A 26,533-nucleotide genomic window follows, 5' to 3' on the forward strand; every position below is an offset into this window, starting at 1 on the left:
ATGCTGATATTATTGCTCCTTCTCTGCCCTGTGCTTCAGAGAGGCAAATAAGATGGATGATATGGGGTTAGTCTGTCTGGCCACAGACATGATAGCAGTTTTCGGGTATCTAAAGGGGTGTCATAAGGAGGAGGGAGAAAACTTGTTCATCGTGGCCTCTGAGAATAGAACAAGAAGCAATGGGCTTAAACTGCAGCAAGGGAGGTTTAGGTTGGACATTAGGAAAAAGTTCCTAACAGTCAGGGTAGTCAAACACTGGAATAAATTGCTCAGGGAGGTTGTGAAATCTTCATCTGTGGAGATATTTAAGAGTAGGTTAGATAAATGTCTATCAGGGATGGTCAAGACAGTATTTGGTCCTGCCATGAGGGCAGGGTACTGGACTTGATGACCTCTCGAGGTCCCTTCCAGTCCTAGTATTCTATGATTCTATCACAAGGTGGGGGGTGTTTGCCCATGATAGCTTATGCTCAAATAAATCTGTTAATCTTGAAGGTACCAGAGGTCTCTTCCTTTTTTCTGCAGATTCAGACTAATGAGGCTACCTCTCTCACATTTGATAGAATAAACATAATGACTTCATTTTGTTTTTCAGATGAAAATTGGGATGATGATCAGCTACTTGGATTTGAACCTTGCAATGAAAACCTTGTAACAGGTTGCAACATAATCAATGGGAAATGTGAATGTGACACCATTCGCACCTGTAGTAATCCATTTGAGTTTCCAAGCCAGGATACTTGCCTGTCAGCTTTAAAAAGGATTGAAGGTAAGCAGCTGATTTCAGTAATTTTCAACTTGTAATTCTTTGTGTATCTTTCACCAGGGCCTAGGTGATAGCTTTTGATTCTTACAGTAACTTAAGTGGTTTCAGGGAGTAACTGACTTTAACTTACAGAAAGGGAAAAAAAGAAAAGGTGTATGTATGTGTTTAAGTCTTAAAGTAATACTAATGCTGTGGAGTTTAAAGAAGATGTGGTTTATGCAGCTTGACTCTTAAGACTTCTTCATTTGAAAATGGATGAGATTGATGACGTCTGTTTTGTGCCAACTGTCTTTTTAAAGAGAAGTGCATTCTCTGTTGGTTAAATACAAACAAAATACATCTTGTGCAGTTTAGATGTTCCCCATTGACCTTTTGTGCAGCTTCACAATTTCTTAGAGTTGTGGAAAAGCAAGTTGAAAATTACATTGCTATATTTAAAGTGATAGACACATGAAAAAATGTAGGCACTTTAGTAGCTTAGATGTGATAAATATAGAGCAAAAAAGTATGGTGTTCTTGGTTGCCTTGATTCACAATGTTTTATATATTGTTGCAATTGCTACTCTTTCAGAAGTGTATATAGTATAGAATTATTTTAACATTAGTACTTCTCAGTTTCTTGTCTTCTGTTTTGTTCTAGCTCGCTTTAGATCAACACTTTTTTGTGCATACTTATCCTCAAACTCACATTAGGTGTTATAGCACTTGGACATTGCTATATTATGGGCTAGTTAACAAAGCACTCTTAGGTTCAGCCAAAGAGTCTGATCAGGGATATTGTGTTGCCATCAAACCTGCGTGTGAAGTGCTTTCTTAAAAGTTCTATTTGCTGGAATGAAAAATGTGGTGGTTCTTGACACCTGTCTGTGCAATTTTACTTGGTCAGAACATTTATTTTTCAATTCATCCTAAGAATTTAGAAGCAGTTTCAAAAATATGAATGCCTTCCCTAAAAGCTCACAGCTGTTGCTTAACATGTTCACTCAATGCAGTGGTAGTTAAATGTTCTAAAAGAGAATACTAGTCATGTTGGTCTGAGTTATGATGGTAGTTTTAAATAAGTAAAATGTCAAGAAAACACTCCTTATGAGATATACCTTAATTTTAATTTATAGTACAGTAATTTGAAAGCTTTAGAGGGGTAGCTGAGTTAGTCTAACAAGAAAAACTTAAACAACAAATAGTCTAGTAGCACTTTAACAAAACATGGGCACAACCCATGAAAGCTCATGATACCATCTACATGATTTGTTAGTCTTTAAGGTGCTACTCCTCTGTTTGTTGTGTGTGTTTTTTTTTTAAGTAATTAGCAAGCCTGCCATAGTTCTCAAACTAGAAGAATATAGAGTAATTTTTCTGTGCTGGGTCTGATCTGTTAGAAGCTCACCCACACGAGGGGGTTGTGTTGCGTTGATTGGATTTCATACCCCTCACTGAAAGTTTTAAAATTGGTACAAAATTTGTGCTTAGATCTAATTTAGGAGTATAATGGAAACATCTCTTGGTCTGAAGTATGAAAGTCAGCAAAGAAAAACTATCACTTCAAGTTTGAGCCTGGTTTTAAAATTTGTCTGAGTTCTTTTCACAGTATATCACTTGGAGTGATAGAGATATTGTCTAATACTACGAGACAGAAGCTCTGAATTCTGATCCTGACTCTGACACAGACACTTCCTGTGGTTGTAGAGAAACCGATTGAGAAGCTAAGTTTATAATATTGATCTGGCTCCTGAACAAGAGTGTTTTGGGATTAATGTTTGTAAAGTATTTGGATAAAAGTCAAGCACTATTACAAACATCTAATTTATAATACTGTAGGTTAGTAATGTTAGACTATTTGTATTTCTGGGAGATAATAGTAAACATGCTGTGTTAATCTTAACAAGCTCCAAATGACACTTGTTGATCTGAATAATTTATTTCTAAGTGTTTTAGCCTGTATTGTTTTTTATTTTGTATTGCTTGGGAAGTCCTTCACTTATGAAACTATAGACAAATTCTTTGAATCCTATTAAATAGCTGAACAACGAACAGAACAATTTTTATTTTTGACTGGAGTTTGCTATATTTTTGATTTTGAAGAGTAAATATTTTTGGAAAAAAGTCAGGACTGATTCTCTTTTCTGAAATACTGAAAGCCTAGTTAACATGTAGCCATTGTCACTTCATGACAAAGCTCTAATGTAGTTCTCCTCTCTTAAGAGATTCCAGCTAGACTCCTAACCGGTGTTCATTGCTGATAGCAAACTACTCAAGGCATCAGACAGAACATGACTTAAAGCATCTGACTTTCCACAGATTAAACCTGTTTTTTTTCTGAATTAGTAGCAGAAGTGAAGAAAAGGATAGTCACAACAGGTTCTCTAGAATATGACAGTATTTAATTAAATTACAGCATAAACAATTGACCATGTGGATATACTTTTAGTAGAAATGTTTCCCCATCTATAAGCTGACAAATATCTAAAAACACTCATACGCACCCTTGTGTATTACTACTCCTTACAGCAGCTCTGAAACAAAGGCTGTGTGATGCTTCTAAATACACTTATGATTTAAATACAAAAAATTGTTTTATCCTTTAGGTTCTTACACTCATAAATGTGCAGCGGAAGCTACATTGGTATGACTGTGTTCATGCCAGGGAGTTGTACTTATTTAATTATATTGGTTTCAAAGTGGTTTAAAAAAAACCCCTCTGCAGACAAGCCCTTGGCCCACTGTTGTTTGAGAATTTGGGAAGGGTAAAACATTTTCACCAAACCAAGAATCTGCCTGAGCCTCTGCTTAAACTGTGCCACTTTGGCTAAAACATGGCTTCAGTTGTATCTTTAGTTGGCTAAAACCTGCTTAGTTGTATCTTTACTAGAATTTTCAGTTGCATCAAGCACACACTTGATTGGAATGGACATGAGCAACACATTTCAGAGAACAACAATTACAAGAAGGTAACCATTTTTGTTTTTCAAGGAGTAGGGGAAAATGCCTTCCAATAAATCAGTTGTGTAGTTGTTCTCTGCACACTGCAGTTTTTAATGTGCCTTCCAAAAATGTGCAGGTCAGAACTGGACACTTTATTCTAGTATCAGTATTGATGTATACGGTAGGGATACATTAGGATACACAGTTAAATGGTTAACTGATGAGCCTGGGCTCATTGGTTTACCTTCACGGTTACAGCATCCCCTCCCCTTTCCCTCTCCCCTGCTGTAGGCAGGGGGAGGGGACTAGGAAGGAGCCCGTGCTTGTGAGGAGCTGCCTCTCATACAGAGGCGGCAGCAGCATGAGGTGTGTGGAGACAGGTGGCTACGTGGGAGTGAGTGCTTGTGGGGAACTGGCTTAAAAGTCTCCTCTGTGAATGCTCCCGCAAAGCCTTCTCTTCCTCTTCCTCCTCCAACCCCTGCTTTTTTAACATCCCTAATATATAGAGGTTAAATCACCTTTTTACTTTCCCATGTATATTTCCCCAGGATCACATTAGCCTTGTTTCCTATGCCATCAGACTTGGAGTTGATGTTCAGTTGCATGTTCCCTATGACACTGAAATCCTTTTCAGCATCATTACTGGCTAGACACCTACAGTAGACTTCAGATAATCCAGCACCTTTGGGACCTAGGGCGTGCCGGAATATTGGATATGCTGGAGTATCAGGAGGTACTTTGGCGGAGGGGCTGTGACGGGTCTGCCGGAACCCACACTGCGACCGGTGGGGAGGCGGCGGGGAACGGCGCGGCAAGGGGCGAACCCTCCGCCGTTTTGTAGGGAGGCGGGGGAAGCCCCGTGTAGCCGCTGGTGACAGCCCAGCTGGGGCTGCAAGCGGCAGCAGCGGACTTGGGGAAGCAGCAGAGCAGAGCGGCTGAGCAGAGCACTCGGGTGAGGGGCAGCAGTGCGGGACTAACCCAGCAGCACCTCAGCTGCTCTGCTCCGCTGCTTCCCAAGTCCGCCGCTGCTGAAACTGATGAGCGGTGGACTTGGGGAAATGGGTGAGCAGCGCAGCTGGGGTGCTGCCAGGTTGGTCCCTCAGTGCCGCCCCTCACCTGAGTGGCGCTGCGGGACCAACCCAGCAGCACCCCAGCTACTCTGCCCCACTGCTTCCCCAAGTCCGCCGCTCCCGCTTGCAACCCCAGCTGGCCTGTCACCAGCGGCTACGCGGAGCTTTCCCCGCCTCCCTACAAAACGGCGGAGGGTTCGCTCCTCGCTGTGCAGTTCCCCGCCGACCCTGCCTCCCCCCGGCTAGATGCAGTGCGATCCTGGCAGACCTGTCACAGGGGTATAATCCTCTTCCGCTCTCCTCTCCTTCCCTTTCCTGGCCCGTGAATGTGCGTAGGGCTCACAGGTGCTCCAATTGTCCGGCTGCCTGGAGTACTTCTGGGTTCCAGTTGGTGCCGGACTATCAGGAATGCTGGACCACTGGATGCTGGACAATTGGAGTTTTACTATACATTCTGTAGATATGGCTAATATTCTTTGTTCCTTGAGATGACTTTGCGTTTGGCTATCTTAAAACTTCTTATTTTAATAGACACAACTTATCAAGGTACCCAGATCACATATATGATTGCCCTGTTTTAATTATTTACTACTTCACTGATCTTTGCATCATCTGCAGATTTTATCAGCAGTGATTTTATTTACTTCCAGGTCTGCGATAAAAAATATTGACCCAGTTCCTATCCTTGCAACATCCCACTAAAACATCCCCATTTTAAAATTCCTCATTGACAAATACTTTTTGAGATCTGCTTACCATTTCTTAATCTCTTTGTCCGTTGATCTGTGGCCTTCTGATATTGAACAGGAGTGGATTTTTTTTTTTAAATCCTGAATTGCATGTTACTGTTTCAAATACATTAATGTCTAACCCTAAGTATATTACATCTGTGCGGTTATCTTTATCAACCATATTTGTAATATCAAAAAATGATCAAAAAATGATCATATTTGTTTGACAAAGACCTAGTTTCCATAAAGCCATGTTGACTTGCATTAATTATACTTCCATTATACATCAAAGGCATCCACGCACCAGAAATTTACAGAGCTCCAGCAGAAGAAGGAGATTCCTAATAAGAATCACGTTCTTTCTCTGCCTCACCTTTTCAATCATCAGGGTGGGAAACATCACATACCAGAGTCACTTTCACCTTTTTATCATGAGGCAGAGGATTGAAAACCAGCATTATATTCACTAAAACGAAGAGTCATGTGACACCTTTAATGACTAACAGATTTATTTGGGCATCTGCTTTTGTGGGTAAAAACCACTTACTCAGCCAAATGCATCTGTTACTATCTAGGACTCCTTGGTGTTTCTGCAGATACAGACTAACACGGCTACCCCTCTGAGACTTACTGCCTTCACTATTTCACATAGTAGAAAAGAAACTCGCTTGCAGGCAACAGCTGTACAGGGAGGCATATAGTGGAGAGGAAAAGTGCATGCTGCCATTATCCTTGCCTTTTCATATAAGGATGCTGCGCTGCCTCTTTTGTTAAATATGAAGAGCCTCTTCAGGAGACAGCTAAGGGTTGGGTTAGGTAAAGGAGGATAAAATCTCTTGAAATGTCATTTGTCAGGAAACAAAACTGTAACTTTGAGTGCCTAATTTTACTGCTCAGTGCTAACTCCTAACTGCAGATTACAGCCCCAAGGAGTGAGTGAGGAACACTGTGATGCACAGATAATTTTTCTTGAGGTCTCTCTCACTTAAGATGGTAACTAGCAATTAGAAAACTAATTAAACAAATATAAACTAATTGAAGATTAAAAAAAGTTTGCAACTTTATAAGCTGTTATTCAGTGTTCTGTTTTATTCTCACTATTCAATGTGTAGCCCCCAACCTTTATTTTACTGCACACCAGTCAAACACTGCACTGATGGCAAAATTATTTTTCTCCGGGACTTTCCTATGGCACTTATCACTGCAGTATCTTGATGTTACACAGACATTTAATCAGTTTATTTTCATGACCGCCCAATGAAAAATGAGTGTAACTAGGACATGTATGCATATGGTCATGTAGACACTGAGTAGAAACTTTAATTGGTTATATTTTTAATAAATGTGTTTATTTAAAAAGCAACTTTGAAACAGTTTGACTGCAAGCCTTGATACTGGGTATAAGATTATTTCACTGTATCCCAGGTGTGACAGTTCGGCAGATTCTTATTTTATTTTGAGTTCTTGTCTGTCTTGAAGTTTAAAAATGACTAAGGAACTTACTTTTATAAGTCATGACCAGGAAGATGACAGACCCAAGTAACCAAGAGATCATTGTCAAGAATTTACGCTGTTGATCTCAAACCCTTGTAATTATCAAGATTATCTAAATACTCATTATTTCATTAGTGTTGCTTATTTGAGGCAAATGTAGACTCATGAATGTGACTAAGAAACAGTACCCTAAAAGGAGAATCCCGTAAGTGGACCAAGAGTCACCATGGCATTGCCTGATCAGGATTGGACAATGCAATTGGGATGAGAAACCTGTGATTTACCATCATTTGATCAGAAGATAATCTGAGAGGTTCTGTGGGATGAATCAGCTCTGAGTTTCACCTATAAAAGACCTCAGGTCAATAAGAAAGAAATGTGCTCTTTGCAAGTTCACTACAGGTGACAACTCAGCATCTGTCTGTGCTTTCTTTAGAAGGGCTTCTCTATACTTGCAGCATAGCAGTCACACCTGAATGAAGACCCTAATTATGCCAAAGGAAGAGCTACTCTGATCTCACCATTTTAATCATTAATTTTGTGATTTGATTATTGGTTATGCTCATGCAATAACTTCACCTGTTAGTCTTAAGCTCTTGTCTTTGTGGTTACCTCATTACATTGTAGTTTTTTCTCCAAGATTTAACTCAGTTTACAAAGTAATTTCATTATCTTATTGCTTAATACTTCAGTGAAATAAAAAAACTATATAACTTTGTAGTTAGTGCTCTTGAACAAAAATTGTAATGTTCTAAAGTTTTGTTTTTTCTCTGGTCAGGTGGTGATGAGATCATAACAATCCTAAGTTAAAAGGACTTTAATTATTCTTAGTGCATTGGCCTCAGGTCCTAAGAGAACTCCTATTATTACAACCAGTATTATCCCCATTTTTCAGATAGGTAGCTGAGGCAGAGAGATTAAAGTCAGAATAGGTGCCCAGTTTGAGATATCTAGAACCAGATTTTTGTCAGAGTACTTAGCATTATATAGAGGATATGGCCAATTTCATGGCCATAGGATTTGGAAAATGGTAAATTTCACATCTTTATATGTTTAAATCTGAAATGTCCTGGTATTGTAATTGTGGGATCCCAGCCCAAAAGGAGATATATTGGGGGGGGGGAGGGAAAGGGTCACAAACCTGTTGTAGGGGGTCATGGGATTGTCACCCTCACTTCTGTGTTGCCTACAGAGCTGACTCTCTGAAGGCAGCAACCACAGAGCTCCCTCTTGAAACCTCCTGCAGCTGCAGATACTGGTGGGACTACTCTGGCATGTCCTTCCCCTGGCCCTGAGCAGTTTACAGGGGAGGGACAGGTCCTGTTTTCTCCTGCCTAGTCTGAGGTAGGAAGTCCTGTTTGATGGGGTCCTCCCTGGCAGTACAGGGAAGATATAATCCAGCTCCACAAGTTTCCTCCAGCTGCAGGAACCTCAGGCAGCTGCCTAATCTCAGACCATGTCCTACTGCAGGGGGAGACATCCAGAGATGGGTCCCCACCATCTCACTGCCAGAGCCGTTTGTGTGCGTAATTACCTAGGTTTTTAAAAAATCAAATTGGGAAAAATACCATCATATGGTGGTATTAATACCCAGATTAGTTAATTAGCAAGGTTGGAATGTTTAGATCCTCTATTTCCTGGCTCTTGGAGTAACTCATAGCAATAGTAGATTATTTATTCCCTATGAATCAGCATCCAAGGGGGATTAAACACTCTACTAGTAGGTTTTGCAAAGAAACAGTGAGATTCAGATCTTGGGTAGCTTCGAGGTTGTTGAGGGAAGTATGCTTTAGTGGGCACAGAGTTTTTGGTTTTTGAGCCAATTTTTCTTTCAAGCTTGACCTTTATGCCCTCTGTTTACTAGTTCTGTCTCTTCTTCCTCCTGACTTCTTGTTTCAGTCTCAGATTCTTGTCTCCTCATCCTATTCCTAGTCTCTTTCCCCCTGGGCTTGTTGGCCAAGTTCCAGTGTGCTCTCTCTCCTCCCCCATACAGTCCTTGTTTCCCTGCCCAACCAGCACTTCCCAGCTCCTAATCTAAATTTTCTCTTCTCACCTTCCTTTACTGGCTCTAAGCCTTGATCTCCCTCCTGGGACTATTCATCCAGGCTCTCCCACTTCTCTTCCTCTCTCCTTGTCTCAGTTTCTTTGCCCTGCTGGTCCCAGATTTCTCCCAGAAATCCAGGTGCTTGTCAAGTGAATTCCCCCTTCCCCTCACTAGTTCATAGTCCCAGTCTTTGTTCAGCCAGTCACTCAGTTTACCCTTAGTTGCTGATCCAATCCTCATCCAAGCCTTCTACCCTTGGCACCAGCAGGCTCCTAGTCCCAGGTCCTTTGCACAGCCTCCCCTCTGAGCCCCTTTCAGGTTTTTACCAGACTCCTTGTCACATTCTATCCCTTTTCTGCCATTCTGGCCTGTCTACTTCTTCCTCCTCTGAGTATGAGGAAAGTGTGGAGCATTGAAGCTCAGAGGAGACAGGCTCCCTGACCTCAGTTTCAGGGTGTCGTACCACCCAAGTCTGAAACAGTTGGAAGCTGCCTTTAGCTGCAGACGTGGTCTAAAGTATGCTCATCTTGTTCCGTGGGGAAGAGACATGAAGAGTCTAGTCACAGGGAGGATTTGTGAGAGCATTCAAAATAATTTAGCCTGATGTGGATACCCAACATGGAGAAATACTGTATAATGGTTGGTTGTGCAAAGTCATGCACAACTGAAAACAGGTCTACCATGGGGAAATATCTGGCAACCAGCTCAACCATGTCATGTTCACATTAGCTGTGGTTAAACATCTAATGGTCATGAATCTTCATCTTCCAGGGTACGAGACAAAGAATAAACATGAGGCCAAAAAAAACCAACCATGCATGAACAAGTTATGTAACTTTCTGTGACCGTACTGGGTCATGGTAATCAGGATATCAGACTAGATGGACTGCTAGTTTGATGTGGTGCAAAATCCTATGTTCTTGAGCTCAGGGCAGTAAGTATGGCCCTCTTCAGTGTCTGAAGAACCCTGTTAATGGCAGATGGATCCGATAACTGGGAAGCTGTGATAGACCTGGACCATGGATGGGGGTTTCCAGAGGCTGAACCTGGGATGAATAAGACAAGCCTATGATCATGAAAAAATCTTTCAAGATCTTTTTATAGAAGAAAAGAGGAAGTTCTTAGCAAATGGGTTAAACTAACATGTTGCGTTTCCTGAAAGATACCTTGTCCTCCTATTTTATTAAACATTCAAGGTATGCCTACACAGCAGGGCTAAAGTTGAATTAAGCCGTGCAACTTCAGCTACATCAATTGCGTAGCTTACGGTGAAATAGCTTAATTTGGCTTTTGGCATGGTCTACACAGCAGGAAATTTAAGGAAAAACACTCTTTCTTCGACTTCCCTTACTCCTCATGAAAGAAGGGTTACTATGAGTCAGAGTAAGAAGTCCTCCAGCTCGACATTATTTGGGCATAAAGGCTTGTACTGTAGTCACACATTTTGTTATTTAAGAATGTCAGTTATTCCTAAATAACGCTGCTGCGTAGATGTACCCTCAGAGACTTAGTGGTAGGGCCTAACTCTCAGGCTATGTCTACACTGCATGGTTTTTGTGCAAAAATTGGTGGAGCATCCACATCTCAAGTGCATTTTTGCGCAAGTAAATTTATAGTAAATCAGAAGAACAGAGGGGGTTTTGCGGTGTAGGTATTCCTCTTTCTACGAGGAATAACTCCTTTTTTTGCGCAAGAGTTCTTGCAGAAAAAGGTGTGTGGGGACAGGCAACCGGGTTTTTGCGCAAAAAGAGCCAATCGAAAAAAGCACAGGTGCTCTGGTGGCTATTCCATGATTAGCAATCAGAGTTTTCTTGCGAGAGAGTGTCCATGCATCTGGATGCTGTCTTGTGCAAAAGAGCATCGCTTTTTGCAATGTGCTTTTGTAGTGTGGACGTACTCTTGTGCAAGAAGTTTTTGTGGAAGATCTTAGAGATACAGAAAACCACCATGTGTGTCAGACTTCTGATATGATATGGATAATCAGTACCTCAGGAAATCTGACCCTGAAGTTATAGGTGTGTGGGAATTCCTCAAGGCTTGTTCTCCTCAGCCATTAAAACACATTGTAGTGTTGTCCAGCTAAAGGATTCGTTCAAAATTTTGAAGAGGTTTTCTGTGTTGTAGAGGGAGACAGGTATTCCAAGTTTATCCTTGAGCAGTCTGGTGTATTCCAAAGGAAAAAAAAGAAATAATTAAACTCTGTGTCAAGCATAACAGGCCCTGATTCTCATCTGGGTTTAAGTACTGCTATAACACACAGGGAGCAGTGCCTAAGTAATATACAGAAGGCAGTGAGAGAGCCACCAGATACAAAGAAGCCCTTATCTCAAATGCTCTTAATATAAGCTTGATGGGAATTATGTTTAAAACAAAAAATGACATTATATAGAAGATGTATTTAAAATGTGAAAATAAAAACAATTTCTTTTTCGGGGAAATGTTTATTCGGAAATTATGTACTTAGTCAAGTAAATGCATACCATCTCTGCAGCAGACAGTATGTTTTGGTGGAAAAATTGGCCAAACTTCACTCTAGAGCAAATAAAATTCTTCATACATATTTTGGTTTAGAAACAAAAATATATGTGGATGCACTTTAATTTAAAATAACCTCTTTTGTGGTGTTGAGGAAGAGGGAGGAGGAGTTGATGTTCTAGTCCTTTTTATTTTAAAGTTCCTGAGATTTGCTGATTAAGACGGTTATTTGGAACATACTTTTTGCATTCCATTATTATTACATGTAGCTGAATAGCTCTAAAGGTTGTCTAACAGGTATTACAGCATTTATATGCATGTATTGAACACTAAATTTGAGAAAGCAGCTTCATTCTAAATATTAGCCTTCAATTGTTCATAAATTTCAGACTTTTTTTTCCACTGAAATTTCAGATCTCAAAGGTTGATGACTCATGGAGACAGAGCTAAATCAGTTGAATTTTTATTGAATTATATGAGTGAGTGTGTTTGACTAAATCTTGTACTTCAAAAAAATCCATGTATGTTTTTGCTCAAATAACTCAAATGTCTGAACTTTAAAACTTGGCATATATCTTCAGTGAGGAATGTGATCCTGGCAAAGAGCCGAATTTTTGCCCTTGAATATGCTTATTTTGCCTTCTAACTAAAATGGGAGCCCAACACAGGTATTTGAAGGCAGAATTTAGCCCCAAGTGTGGGGGAAAATTGTTTAATGGTAGCTTAAAAAAAATCCTTTATTAATATGTTTGTGCATGCCAGATATGTACATTTTAAACTGTTCCAAAGCGTGGACCACAGTCTGAGGAGATAGCAGCCTGTAGTTTAAAATGCTTCTGCTAGTGTTCTCAATTTTGTGCAGAAAAGGGAACTGGAATTAAATCAGTAACAAATATGATTTAATTAAAAGTACCACTTTTGCACAAGAACCCATCTGTGAGCACAGATGACTGCACAAAATGTTTAACTGCGTAATTAGAAGTCTATTCTAGCCCATAAGAGTTCTGTAAACAAATGTTTACCTATGATTCCACAAGAAAAATGCATTCTGCTCAAGGCACCCTCAGTCAGGGATTTGTGGTGTGTTCCTCCTCATCTTCCATACCTCCACAGTGTCCTGTGTATATTGTAGCAAGTTGGCTCTAAATTCCATGGCAGTCTGAGACAGTTTGGAAATTCTGTAGCAGCTTTCAGGTAGATTAAAAAACTGAAGCTTTTACTAAATTTAGACATGAAAATTTATGGTGGTCCTTTTTTTGTTCAGTTTGACTTATTTTAATATTGTGCTTACATTCTTAGGTGTTGGCAGCTGAATTTTATTGATGGTGCATAATTTTATTATTAGGGTTCCCAGATGGTTTCAACAAAAATACCAGACACTTGACATTTACATCACAATCTACATTACATCTTATTTAGAAAATACCGGACATTTATATTTTCTCAGTTTGTTTCCTGAACCGAAAGCTCAAATACTGAAATGTTCAGTTCAGAATCGGACACCTGGCAACCCTATTTATTATATGTTATTGGGGAAGGTTGCAAAGGGGAATCCAGAAGCTCAAGCTGCTGGCTAGGGGACATTTAGAACCCTTGCCACTTAAGTCCATGGGGTGTGGATTGGGATTGTAGGAGAGGCACATTTTGCTAAAATAATTGCAGTGAAATAATATTGACACTCAAATTCTCATCCTGAGATTCAGTGTTAACACCCCATGGAGACAAATGGGTGCTGATCATATCTCACTTTCAACTATTTGTAGCTGTCATTGGCAGGCATCCACAGAGGCTCAAGTACTTCCATTCAGCTGCTATGAATTATCCCAAACTCATCAAGGTGAAAACATAAACATAACTGAGAGCAAGCTACCATTACAGCTTGGTGCCAGAATTATTTAAACACTTTTTAATGTCCTCTTCTTTGCTGCCCAGCCAAAGCTTGCTTTTTTTTTCCCCCTACCTGGGCACCTTTTTCTTTTGATATGTAGTGACAAGTTGCAAATTATAAACGAACTGCTATGAGACATAGCATAACAAGATTCTCTTCTCTCACACTGGAACCAAATAGCATTTTAACTTTACTTACAGGCCAGTTGCCCCAGCAAAGCATTTTGCAGGAGGCTGTGGCAGCTATTGATGGGATCAGATTTTGTGGTTTACTGGGGGCAGAGAGGGGCAAGGAATTTGGCTGGAGTTCCTAAAGGGTGCTGTCTGGCCTGAGCATTGGGATGGGGGTATGTGAGCTTCTGTGCTTGCCCATGGCCTCTCTTCTGGGCAAAGGCAAGACTCTAAGGGTCTTAAGTAGTAGGGGGTCCCGACAGATTATTAATTTTGTGTTTTGGACAATAATTTATCACATACAAAGTGTTAGCTATCTACTGGGCTAGTATGACAGTGAAATTAATGTAAGTACAAAAAGATGCCACAAATGCATGCTTACTGTGTGTTATAAAAGATACTGTGAATTGTAATATTAGGAAATACACATTAACTTAATTGGACAGTATTGCGATTAATACTAGCAAGTTTACTGTGAATGTAGTTTTGGTTTAATTTTATTTAACACTTTAAGAGGAATGGTATGTTAAAAAATGCATGCCAAATAATGTAATGTATTTGAATGTTAAATTACTTAAAGCTACAACTGAATGGAGAAAGGGATTCTGTTTTGTAGAGTACTTTGGAAATATTGGTTTTGTTTAAATTTGGTTTGTCCTGGAGCAGCAGACCCTCGAAGCCCGGGGCTTCCCCATCAGCCTGCCAGGTGAGGTGGCAAGAAATAAAGATAATTTCTGACAAATATTTCTACAAAACATTTTGATAAATTGGCAAATTTAGACACAACTATGTCTCTTCTTTTGAAAATGTAAACTGTTTTTAAAACTTGTGGAAATAGACTAATTTTCTCTGACTAGTATTATGTGTTATGGGAACTTACTTTTCTTGAAAAATATTTTGTAATTTAGTGCTACGGTGTTCTTAGTGAATCTGAGGTGCTATCTCCATAGTTCCCAATCTAGTTCCTTATCTTCTCTATTTTTCTGTCAGTGGAAAAACATTGATTGCTGTGTTTAATCAGAGCCATGGCCCTTTCTCCTGAAAGCTAATATGTTTTGCCATTAATGTAGACCTAAAAATTAGAGCTGACAAGAACCACCTGGATTGTAGTGAAGCCATTTATATTGTCTCATAAAATTCTATACTCATAATTAATTCAGATTTGGTTGGGTAAAAACTGTGAACGAACTGAGAACAGACTTAAGGCCTTTAGCAAAGGGTACAGTAATTGATAAACTGCTAAGTGTGGTTTGGGAGACATTTAGTGGGATTTTGCAGGGATCAGTGGAGGTAGTAAACAGTTAATTTAATGAAAATAGAGCATGATATTAAAGTGGAAAAGTGTTGTGCAAATGCTTACGTGTAATGCAAATAATGGTGCATATTGAAGAGTGGCTGGCTAGTGCAACTTTTAGCTCCATAGACACACAACCTGAAACTGGTGTTTGTAGTTAATACATTTGGAAAGATTCACGGTTCTAGTTGCAGACTCTATGTGACTTGCAGCTAGAAGCCAGCTGGTTGTCAAAGTTGGACGATCTACAAGGACTGCTTCCCTCCTGTGTTTTTGCTTAAACTTGGGGGTAGGGCAAAGGTGCAGGGAGACTAAGATAGTATCATGTCTGAACCAATTGTAGGCTGGAGAAATTCCTACTGGTAGGCCAGGGAATAGGGAATAGAAGGTATGTACTCTTGAACTTCCAGTCTTTGTCTTCTGTTTGCTTCTGTGACTGTAATCAGTACGGAATCAATTATGGAAAGTTGATTTAAGAAATAGAATGCCTCAAAACACAGATATAAAGCTCACTGATTGCTTTGTTTTTTCTAAATCTGAGGAAGAGGCCAACAAAATAAAGATTTCACAATCTGAAGTTGGAGGAGCTACTGGGTTAATGCCCAGGACTCTCTTCCAAGTGTTTTCCATGTCCCCTGAACTTCATTGTGTGTGTGTGAAAACATACTCTGAGGAAGTAATAGGTTTTCCCTCTTTGCAGTTTGTTGTCTTCCATCTCCAACACAATTCTGTTGTACTTGAATAAAGGTCAAATGTATTGGTGAGATGTTTTTTACTTGTTTCAAAGTAATCTTTCACTTTTATGCAAGTGCTTCAATTTTATGTATGAGAGTTATCACATTCTCCTTCTGAAGCATCTTGATAGGGGGTCATTGATTGTTCCCTGCCTTCCCCTTCTTTCTATCTTACATGAAGTCTCTTGAGTCCAAGGGCTACCCATGCACATAAAACTAAGCATATAATTGTTTGCAGGATCATTAAGGAAGTATTTAAGGATTGTGTATATACACAAATAAGTACGCACAGAGTGTAATTTGATTTGCCTTGAAAACATTACTCTCAATTAAATAACTTTAACTTAACCCTTGCAGCTTTGTTCTTCATTATTTAGGTTAGAGCAAGTTCTGTTTAAATTCTAGTCTGTGAGGATTTTTCCCTGTGTTAGTTACCTTGCTTCTTTATTATTATCAATATTATTAATTCTAATAATAAGAATAATTTATATATACAATGGTGCCTAGAGGTTATAACCAAGATGAAGGTATCACTGTGCAAGCATAGTAAGAAACAGTTACTGTTCTCAGTAGTTCATAGTTTAATAGTCAAGATCAATAAATCAGGGTAAAGCAATTATCCCTATTTTACAGACTAGGAACTAAACCACAGAGACAAGTAGCTTTTGCTGAAGATTGCACAGAAGTGGTTTATTGTGTTTCAAAACAATATGCTAGCAAAACCATCCTACCTCTCTTAGAACTCATCTTGTACTCTACCACCTACTACCTATGATTGTCCCAAAACTTTTGTGATTTTTTGGGGTAGCCTTGGTGCCAGTATGCAATTCAGACATGTATCATTTTGGAGCTTCTGTTTTTAAAGCAGTGCTGCTGACCAAATGTTTCCTGTCTCCTTATGCACTATATCTCATACTATCCAACATAGCGGCTGACATGCTTTGTCAGGTCCTGGCCGAAGTGTGAAAGGGCTGGCTCTGTGCCCAAAGGAAGGGGTGGGGCCTAGGGCAGAAAGGTGAGGACTGGACAGCCTCCTTCAGCCAGCACATCAGCACCACCCAGGCCTCTGACAGATATTTAAAAGGGTCCAAGGATCTGACTGCTGCCATTGCCACTGTGGCAGTGATGGTGTTTGGGAGCCCCAGGGCCTCTGTCCCCTTTAACAACCTCCCTGTTGACAAGCCTGCTACCCAGAAAATACCTGTAATGTTTGAATTTTGGGCTGTGCTGTCAATATCTAGCTACATTAGATCAACCTCTGTTAAATCCAAGTTAAGTTAACTTTTGACACAGAAAAACTAAACGGAGCATTCCAGATTAATAGCTATAAAGATTCTTTGGAAAAGAACAAAATATTGAACTTTTTTGGTCAAGTAGGTTTATGGATGTCTTTGTAAACTTGAGTTTTATGCACATGTAAAATAGTTGTCATAGTGACAAACCAATGTGCATTCATTTAAGGTGCTGGAATTTAAATGATTTGTAAGATATACATGACAAAAATCTCATCTGCTAAAATATTTATTAATTCAGCATGTTAAACATGCTTGACAATGGCATGTAACCCAGGAAAGGCAAAGAAAATATTCACCCTGGGTTAAAAAATACTGAAGATCTTAAAATGTTCTTTTGACCTTTGCTAATGGATATAGTCACATATTGTAGCAAAGGAAATGCCTAACATTCTAGCAGCTGGGTTTGAGTCTTCATACTACTTGGCAGTTACATCAGTAGGTCTCTTCTCTTTTTTCCACAGTAGTCACTGCAGACGTTTGTAGAAGTGGATAAGGGACACTAATGAAGCTAAAATCAAGTCTCCATTGAGGATGGGGTATAGTTGAATGGCTTGTTTCATAGGGTGTCTTGGGCAAAAAAAGAAGAATCGAAGCCCTTGCAAATCAAGTTGGAATTTTGTTTCAGTAGTGCACCCAGCTTCCAGATTTCTCTTTTTAGAAAGCGTAACCCACCTTTTTAAGGATTTTTTTTTAAATGTAAAGCTTTTCAATAGCTTTGTTTTTCACATACCACAGTGAGTGCTGTGTAAGAACAAAGATGGTAAGGGTGGGGGAGAGCTTTGCATTTTCTTCAAAGGCAGATTCTCTTACCTGTCAGTGGTTCTTATGATGTCTTTAGTTTGAGGCATGCTGGGTGGTATTGATGTGACAGATTGGCGATATAGCTATATAAAGTCATCTTGTTTTGGAATACCATTTCTTTTCAGAGGTTCCTCTGGGTATTGCAATGTTCATTGTGTGCTAGACTAAAACCTTAGTGGCGTACTTAAGGCCTTGTCTGCACTAACACCCTGCACACTCTGCTAGTCTGGGAAAGTGCTTGGAGATCATGTTTGAGACATGATAAAATGACTGTTGGTGAATTGATTGCTGCTGGATTGATTACTGCATGGTCAATCCAGTGCAAAGATTAAGAAACTGGTAGAGAGAAAGTCGGGGCCACCAACATTGAATTACTGTCCTTTTGTGAAGAAACAAAGTTTCAGCATTCTGTGTATTATATAGCTCGACCTTTTTTCTTTTTAGTCTTGCTGCACATTACATTTTTTTTGCCTCCAGCTGCTGATATTTTATGTTCCTAATTTAAACGTTAATAACATTTTTCAGCATAAAGTCCCACTCATTGGAGGGCATGGGTGCCATGCTGGGAGGCCTGGATGACTGAGATCAGTTTGGGAAAGATTAGAGCCATAGTATGAGGCTGAAATGTAGTGGAGGGCAAAAAAAAGTTTATAGGAGTAAGTTAAAATTTTGTAAAACTCTTTTTGGGGGTGCTCTATTTTGGGAACCTCTTGCTGAAATGATCCTAAATTTGCCATCTTTTACCCTTACCCCTTAAAGTGGTAAAGCAGATTCAGACATTGAGTAAGCCTGCTGTTATTTTAAAGCAGTGGCTCTCGGCCTTTCAGATTACTATATCCCTTTCAGGAGTCTGATATTTGTCTTGCATGCCCCAAGTTTCAGCTCACTTAAACTACTTGCTTACAAATTCAGACATAAAAATGCAAAAGTGTCACAGCTCGTTAGTACTGAAAAATTGCTTACTTTCTCATTTTATCATATAATTATACACTGAAATGCACGTACAATGTTTATAATAGAGCAGTATAAACAAGTGACTGTATGAAATTTTAGATTGTACTGACTTTGCTAATGCTTTTAATGTAGCTTGTTGCTAAAGTAGCCAAATATCTAGATGAGTTGATGTACCTCCTGGTAGATCTCTGCATACTCCCATGGGTATGTTTAACCGTGGTTGAGAACTCATTTTAAAGCACCTAGAGTCTATTTTCAAACAGAAAGTGATGCTCAAACTTAAGTTTAATTCGGTTGGTGCTTTGCTATAATAAATAGAGATTTTTTTAAAAAAAAGACTTCTCATGGGAACTTTTAAAAGTTTCTTCCATTTTCTAAAAATGTCAGCTAAAACTTTCAACAAGCTGTGAAAAGCCTGAAAATTTGTTTAATTTTCAGATTTTTCTGGCTTCCCATATTGCATGAAAGACTTTATTGAAGTAAAAAATCAGTAAAAAAAATTCAGAAGATGACTTGGTTAGAAGATCAGAAGGTTCCAGAAATTCCACAACAGGCAAAGGTTCTTTGTTGCCTTCTAATGGAGTAGGGGAGCAGCCTTGGAAGAAGAGTAGACCTTGGCTCAATACTGTTTGAACTTAGTCAAAAGATAAACTCCTCTTAAGTTTTCATATGTGCTCCCTGCACATAATATCTTTTAAAGTCTTGCCTCAGTATGAAGTTCCAGAGGTTGACATAGTCAAGAACTTCAGTTACACAGTTAGATATAAGATATTTAACACTTTGCTCTGGTTCAGGAGCATTTGCTGTTGGTATTTTATTCTTTGGCCTAACACTGGCCCCTGGAGTCTTCACAAAGATCATGGTATTGATGGTAGTAACTTTCTGCCTATGGCTGTTGTACATCTTGTCCTTTTATTGACAACTGGACAGAGAAGGACCTGTCAGCTCTAATTCCTTGAAGGATTGTTCAAGAGTCAGTGAAGTTTCTTGGCAAGAGGTGGTTGTTAACTTTGAAGAATTGACAAGTACCTTCTGAGGGATATGTCTATTTGGAGGAGTGTTTTTTGACCAGTCTCTTGTTAATCCTCCCCAAAAGAGAGAGGCAAGGCATAAGTCTCTTTGCAAATCAGAGAGAAACTAGCTCTCATGTAATCAAATAATATTGCAGGTGAAGGGTCTCCTATCAGTTTTCATGGATTTGATCCCATGAACCAGGAAACTAACTTTACCGAGTATCTTTACTTTCTGGCTTAGTGCCCGCCAAACAGAGAAGATATCTTCGCGCTGTCAATCTAGTGGTAGAAGGACAACATAGTGATGATATTCTGGTGTCTTAATGGGGCAGTCTTCTGAAATGCAAATTTTTGATGGAGGGAACCTTCCTAAGCCGCCTTTTAGCTTAAAGATCTTGGCCCACTAGGGAATCTGCCTTCCATATGAAACTTTTTAAGCTACCAGAAATGAGATTTAACCACTCCTTCCTTTCCAAGTCACAGGTGATAAACCAGGATAAGTGGGATAGTGGTGGTTTCCTAAACAGAAAAGAGTGACACTCGGTTAACAGGCTAACACAAGAAGCCATGATCCAAATGAACTAAGCAGATGCGCTGTGATATTCCTCAAGTGACCTCTCTTTTGAGTAGCATGCTTTATCAAATGTGCTGTCTCAAGTAAAAGTCTCTTTGCCCCAGTGAACAGTGGAATTGGATGGCCAAGAAAATAAATTTTCCTAGGTTTTTTTACATTCTACGAAAGAGATGTACTGACTGGCATGTTCCCTATCCCTTAGGTTATGAGCAGATGATGGTGGTTTTTGAGTGATGGACTCAATATATACTCCATTCTGGGGCCTAGTCTACACCACAACGTTATGTGCATATAAGGCAACTTACATAGATTTAATTATGTCAATATACTCAGTCTTTTGCTGCTGGTGTAAGTGACCTACTACAGAGACACAACTCTGCTTCCATAAGAGCTGTAGGGCTTACATCAGTGTCGTGAATATGCGGTGTCCCTGTAAACTCAGAGTTACTTAAATCTGTTGTCTGTCATTCTTGTAAATTTTATGGACTTTCTGTGAGCTGTAAAACTGACAAGAAAGTGGGCCCTGCTCTCTTCTGCTGGACTGCTGCCAGATCTCTGCACCAAGCCAGGCTACCATCCAGACCCTTATCCCAGGCTGCTGTTTTTTCTCCACTCCAATCAGAGCTGCTGCCTGGGTTCTAAGCTCCCTGCTCCCTGCCAGGAGCATGGCAGATGACCAGCCTAAGGGCACGGACCACCCTACTGGAAGCTTAGCTGCCCTCACCACATCTCTAGGCCTCTTAGCTCCATACTCTGTTAGGAATGGGGAAGCCACCCCATGCTTCTTGGCTAGCCATGCTCCCAGTGGCAAGATCTGCATCCTGACTCATCCGCTGTGCCCCGGAGAAGCTTGGAGTGGGAATCCATGAAGACCGGAGGGGCTGTCCCATTCCGATGGTCAGGTCAACTTAAGTTTATATTGTAGACATGCCCTGAGTATGCTTGAACCTGGAACCAGAAGATTTTTATTAATGTCACTTGGTCCACATCTGTATCCTTCTCTTTGTGCTGGGAACTGAGAGAATAAGGGATAATGAAGACAGACTGCCCCTCTAGTTCTTTTCTATGGTCTTTGTTCCGACATGGAATGTCTGCAGCATCCACAGCGTTAGCTAATTTCTTCTGCTTATTATCTGTGCATAGGTTTTAAATAGTAGTTTTAGATTTAGTGCTGACCTTGGGAGTTGTCCCCCTTATGGGGGTGACCGTGTCCAAAATCCTGAGATTTAAGAACTATGTGTCCTGCCCTCAGGCCTTCCTGGTAAGCAATGGTTTCTCAAGTGCCTCTGCTTCCTCAGTGAAGATTACAGCCCTCAGATTGAGAACAAGCTTGTGGGTTCCTGGTGGACTGGGCTATAAAGCCCCATTCTGACTTTGGTCCAGGGCCACCTGTCAAGTAGGATTACTAGATAGCTTAAAAAAAAAACCGGACACACTTGATCTCAGATGGAGTGGGGGGGGGGGGGGGCGGCGGGGAGAACCGGTCGGCAGGAAGCAGGGCTGGTTGGGAGGGGGTTAGGGGGAGCGGGGCTGGCTGAGGGACATGGCGGGGGGGGGGGGAAGAACCAGCTGGCGGGAAGCAGGGCTGGCTGGGAGTGGGTTGGGGGGGACTAGCCGGCAGGAAGTAGGGCTGGCTGGGAGGGGAGCAGGGTGTGGGGCGGGAAACTGGCCAGCGGGAAGCAGGGTTGGCCGGGAGCGGGTCGGGGCGAGCGGGGTTGGCTGAGGGAGATCCAGGGGGTGGAGAAGAACCTGCTGGCAGGGAGCAGGGCTGGCCCGGGCACACGCAGATCCCGGGGTGCTGCCCATCCCACACATGGCCCCAGCGAAGCATGAGTCAGTCTGACTCCAGGGATTCCATCCCGCCCTGGCCTCGTCATCCTCCTTTATACCGCGTAGTAGTGTACTGCCTGGCTGGTAGACATGGTCACGCAGTGTGAGTGTGTCTACCAGCCTTGCAGTATGTAACTACGTACCGATACTCATAATAATAAAACTTACTTAATTAGAAAATACCGGGCATTTATATGTCTGGTATTTTCTCAATTTATTTCCTGGATAGAAACCTCAAATACCGGACTGTCTGGTTCAAAACTGGACACCTTGCAACCCTACTGCCAAGCCACTGGATTCAGCCTGCTAGAACCATCAGACACAGCTGCCATGGTTTAAAGCGCAGTCCATGTGGCTCTCTGCTCTGCAGGGAAGGGGAGGCTTTGAGTGATCTCCGGACCCCAGCTCAATCCTCAGCGCCTATAGGCTGGAAACAACCATCCAGTAGGAGCTGAGAGATTGGCCTGGGTGATGGGGGCAGCACAAGCCTCTTCCCCTTCCTGGAGCTGAGAGCCATGTGGAGGGAGCAAGCCTGCAGTTTAAAGTGATCTGGGACTCCAGCAGGCTGGGCTCCCTGCCTGCCTTGGGGGTGCTGCAGGATTTCTGGCTTAGATAAATGTCTCCCAGTGACAGCCTGTGGCACCTCTGTCCCTCCTGCATGCCAACTATCTCCCCGAGATCACCATCCAAAACTGCTGCAGTCTACACTCCCTTTTCCCCTTCTGCCAAGTCACAAATCCCTCCCAAACTTTGCACCTCCTCCTAGAGCCCTTCCCCCAGGCAAGAATCCTCTTCTGCACCCATACTCCATCTATGACCCTATACCCCAGTCCCCTGACCCAGGTCACAACCCCCTCCTTCTCTCAAACTGCCTCTCGGACCTCACACCATCTCTAGCACCCCAGTCCCTTACCCCATGTGCCCTTCTGTACCCAGCCTCCATCCTACACCCTGCACCTCCTCCACAGAAAAGTGCAGCCCTTGATCACTTTCCAAAATCTTGGAGTGGCCCCCCACCAAAAATTATTGCCTACTCCTGCTCTTGTCCATCAGATCCTTCTGTGGGTCTGTCAGAGACACAGAGAAGCAACTCATGCACAGGGACATTCAGTGCTGGGGTTAAGGGAATCCTTTGCTCTATTCCTGTGAAACAGGGGCATGAAACACCCATACAAAAAGCAAGAGTAATTCCACCTCCAGGTCCTCATCCAAGAAGAAGGCCATGTTTGTGATGCCCTGCAAGCCTGGCGAGCCTGCCATTGTATGGGAGCACCAGCAATTCACAAGAGACACAGTATGGTTCTTCCAGCTCTCAGTGGTAATAGCGCCCTGAAATCATTGTTATGCCCAGGAGCAGGATTATCCCTGGTATCAATGAGAGAAAAACAAACGTTGACACCACCTACGCATATGGTACCAAGTCAGCATTGACATTGCTGGCATCATGGAATGAAAGAAGCCAACTCTACACCCTTGCATCATATAAACAAATGCATTGCCAAGTACATTGACCTAGACTCCCCAATCCTGTCAGAAGTTCTCGTTAGGCGTGTTCCCCACACCATTGATCCAGGGCATGCAAGAAAGAGACCAAGTCAGTTACAAGTACCATCTAACTTCAGGGGTACTGCCCATGGAATTTGAAGCCACCAGTGAGTCATGTGTTATGGGGAAGACATGACCACTCCCATCAAGATAAGTTCAGTCTAGACTCGGAATCCAAAGTTTCCTATGTGGTTGTCATTGTCAGACTGCCAGAGTCTTCCTCTCTCTTCCTCCCCCATCCCCGAAGAACTGAATGGCTCTCTGTAGGTGGTCTCATGGGTCAGGTATCAACTCAGGAAGGCTTTTTTCCCATTTGGTTCCTTTCTCTAACTACAGTTGCAGGTGCTCAGTCCAGCCATGTATCTTGGTATCTAGCTTTGGCACCCAAATTCAAAAATATGTTACATTTGGATGCTTTAGTTGCTGGGATCATTTCCTTATCCATACCGTGTAGTCCTGGTTTAGATTTTTCTACAGGTGGGACCTCGATACTCCAGAGTTCTGTGGTCAACTATCCCCATGGGTGCTCCCGGATTGGAGCATTCACAGGGAAAAGCCAGGCCCCACACATGGCAGCTCCTCCCCACCCTCCCAGACCTTCTAGAGCACTGCAAGTGACTCATTTGCAGTGCTCAAACTCAGGGAGGGAGGAAGAGTAGGGATGGGGAGGAGGCAGGATGGCTGCAGGGCTCTGCAGTTACCCTGCCTATTCCCTCAAGCACCCTTCCCCACTCCCTGCTCAGTCATGCTAGCTCCTGTTAATGCCAGAGTGGAGCCCCACAGCTGGCAACAGCAGATGGGCCAGCAGTGACCTCCCTTGGTCTGGTGGATTCCCTGGTTCTGCACTGGTCAGGTCCCAAGAGTACTGGACCAGGGAGGAACAACAGATAGAATTTCATAGGCTATTTCCCTTTTGAGCTTATTTGGTCACATTTGAGTGAAGGTCCAAATTTGACCCTCTTGATCCATTCTCCTTGCCTAGTAAGGTGGAAAATTAGAATTAATTTTTAACTTTGATGTTACAGCTATATATAAATACAGATAACATGAGCTTGATTTTCGTAACTAAATTCATGTACTTTTGCTCCTTCATTTCTTATCTGTAAAATGGGGATAATACTTCCTACATCACAGAGATATTGTGAGGATAAAATTAAAAGGTGGTGATGACCATACAGTTTTTTTAAAAATTAAGTTTTGTACTTATTTCTAAAAGTGAGATTACTTGATATACCTTGGATTTTTAATTAAACCTTTGAATTTTGTGTAAGTAATAAATGATAGGATCACATTATATCACTTTACGATAGGAAGTATTGCTGCTTTCTCAAAGAAACCGATATATTGTTTCATTAGGCGAAACAAAAGAAAGTACGCTTAACTCTTTAAGCAAGTAGGGATGGCTAACTGGTAATCGGGTAATTTGTGACATTTAGGCTATGTCTACACTGTGCTGTAGTGCAGTGGTTCAAGCTAGCTAGCTGTCAGAGTGCATAGCTAGGGGTCTGGATGGGTTTGTACTTAGAGGGCTAGCCTCAGCGCCTGCCCTTGTACCTTTGGCTACATTGTGTGTATCACTGGGAAGTATGCTGTCAGCTGCAGTATAGACATAACCAAAATCTGTGTCACTGTGATTTCTGTGTCACTGAAGAGAAACATACAAAATGTAAATCATGTATCTTTTGTGTTTGTGACATTCTAAAAATAGTGCAAAAAGATCCCTCACTACACAAGACCTGTGCATTCAGGAAGGTTCTGGTAGAGCTAGGCAGTGTTTCTCAAAGTGGTCCACAAAATCACTTTGAGACGCCTGTTAACTGGCTACATATCTGTGCGCTCCATATCTTTGCGCTCCATATCTGTGCAGTTGACTGAAATATTTTTGTGAAGAGACATAAGATGGACTTGAAACATAACATTTTGTATTAAGTAAAACGTAATTGACTCTATCAGGGATTGGGCTTTCCTGAATTTATAGAATATTGTTTCGGTCAGCTGAATTTCTAGAAACAATTCTGAGGTAAACCATTATGAAATTATAGACAAAAATATCTGTGGTATTGTGTCCTGCATGTCTTTTGAGGCAGTGAGTGTATTCTCCTACCAGCCTATGGAGATAAATCAAAATGACTTTGATGCCTTTATAAGGTTCGACTCCTGCTGAGCAATCATTTCTCCCCAGTTCTGACTAAACTGTACCTGTATTAATTTTCTTTTCTAAAATATCTTTTTAAACTGTCAGGACGTAGTTAGATTCTATTTACTATTCTACTATCTGATCTCTTCCCCCTTTTGCTCCTGAAAATGCTTTTGGGGGAAAAGTATGGTGATCAACTTTGAGTTAATTCCCTTTTAATGACTGGGATCATCTTGTGAGCTTGTAGCTTTTAGTTTCAGATTTCTTACTTATCTTTTGCCAGCCCAGAAGCTGGAGTCTAAAGTAATGAATGGATTTCACAGTGTGCTGCTCCCTCCTCCTAAAAGTGGATTATTAAACATGGGGTGTGCAGCTCATGGTTCTTACCAGCTCCAGCATGATCCTTTTTAGCAGGTGGATTAAGAAACGACCAACTCTGGAGTCCATGGCTTCCTTCAGGTTTTCTGTGGATTCGCTGGCACTGGAGAAGGTAAGTCCCAGAAGGGATTTTTCTTATGAATGAAAGCCATCACTTTCAAAAACTGTGTGGGGGAGTACAGTTTGCTAGTGTCTAGAAGGATTTGATCTTCCTGTGTCATATGCTCTTAGTCGTTAGGAAGGATGATATTCTACCCAGAATAGGATCTGATGTCCACCTTCCTTTGACCCTCCTGTAGCCCCATATCTTGTTCCTCATGACCTTGATACCCCCTAAGGTGTGTATAATAGCCTGTGTATGAAGTGTGTAATAGCCTGTCTCAAGGAACTATGGAGATGATGGCAGAATTCTTCGACT

At 41.3% G+C, this 26,533-nt stretch overlaps 1 protein-coding gene across 3 annotated transcripts in view; it reads left to right on the forward strand.

The window, feature by feature from the left end:
* Positions 1–26,533, forward strand: part of CRIM1 (cysteine rich transmembrane BMP regulator 1) — a 336,829-nt gene that overhangs the window by 27,194 nt on the left and 283,102 nt on the right. For all 3 annotated transcript variants that reach the window (XM_075924932.1, XM_075924933.1, XM_075924934.1), the window contains exon 2: positions 596–769. In XM_075924932.1, the coding sequence (XP_075781047.1) occupies positions 596–769 (174 nt within the window). The remainder of the gene's footprint in view (positions 1–595; positions 770–26,533) is intronic.

Source organism: Pelodiscus sinensis, chromosome 3 (assembly GCF_049634645.1).
Source record: "Pelodiscus sinensis isolate JC-2024 chromosome 3, ASM4963464v1, whole genome shotgun sequence".
Lineage (NCBI taxonomy): Eukaryota > Metazoa > Chordata > Testudines > Trionychidae > Pelodiscus > Pelodiscus sinensis.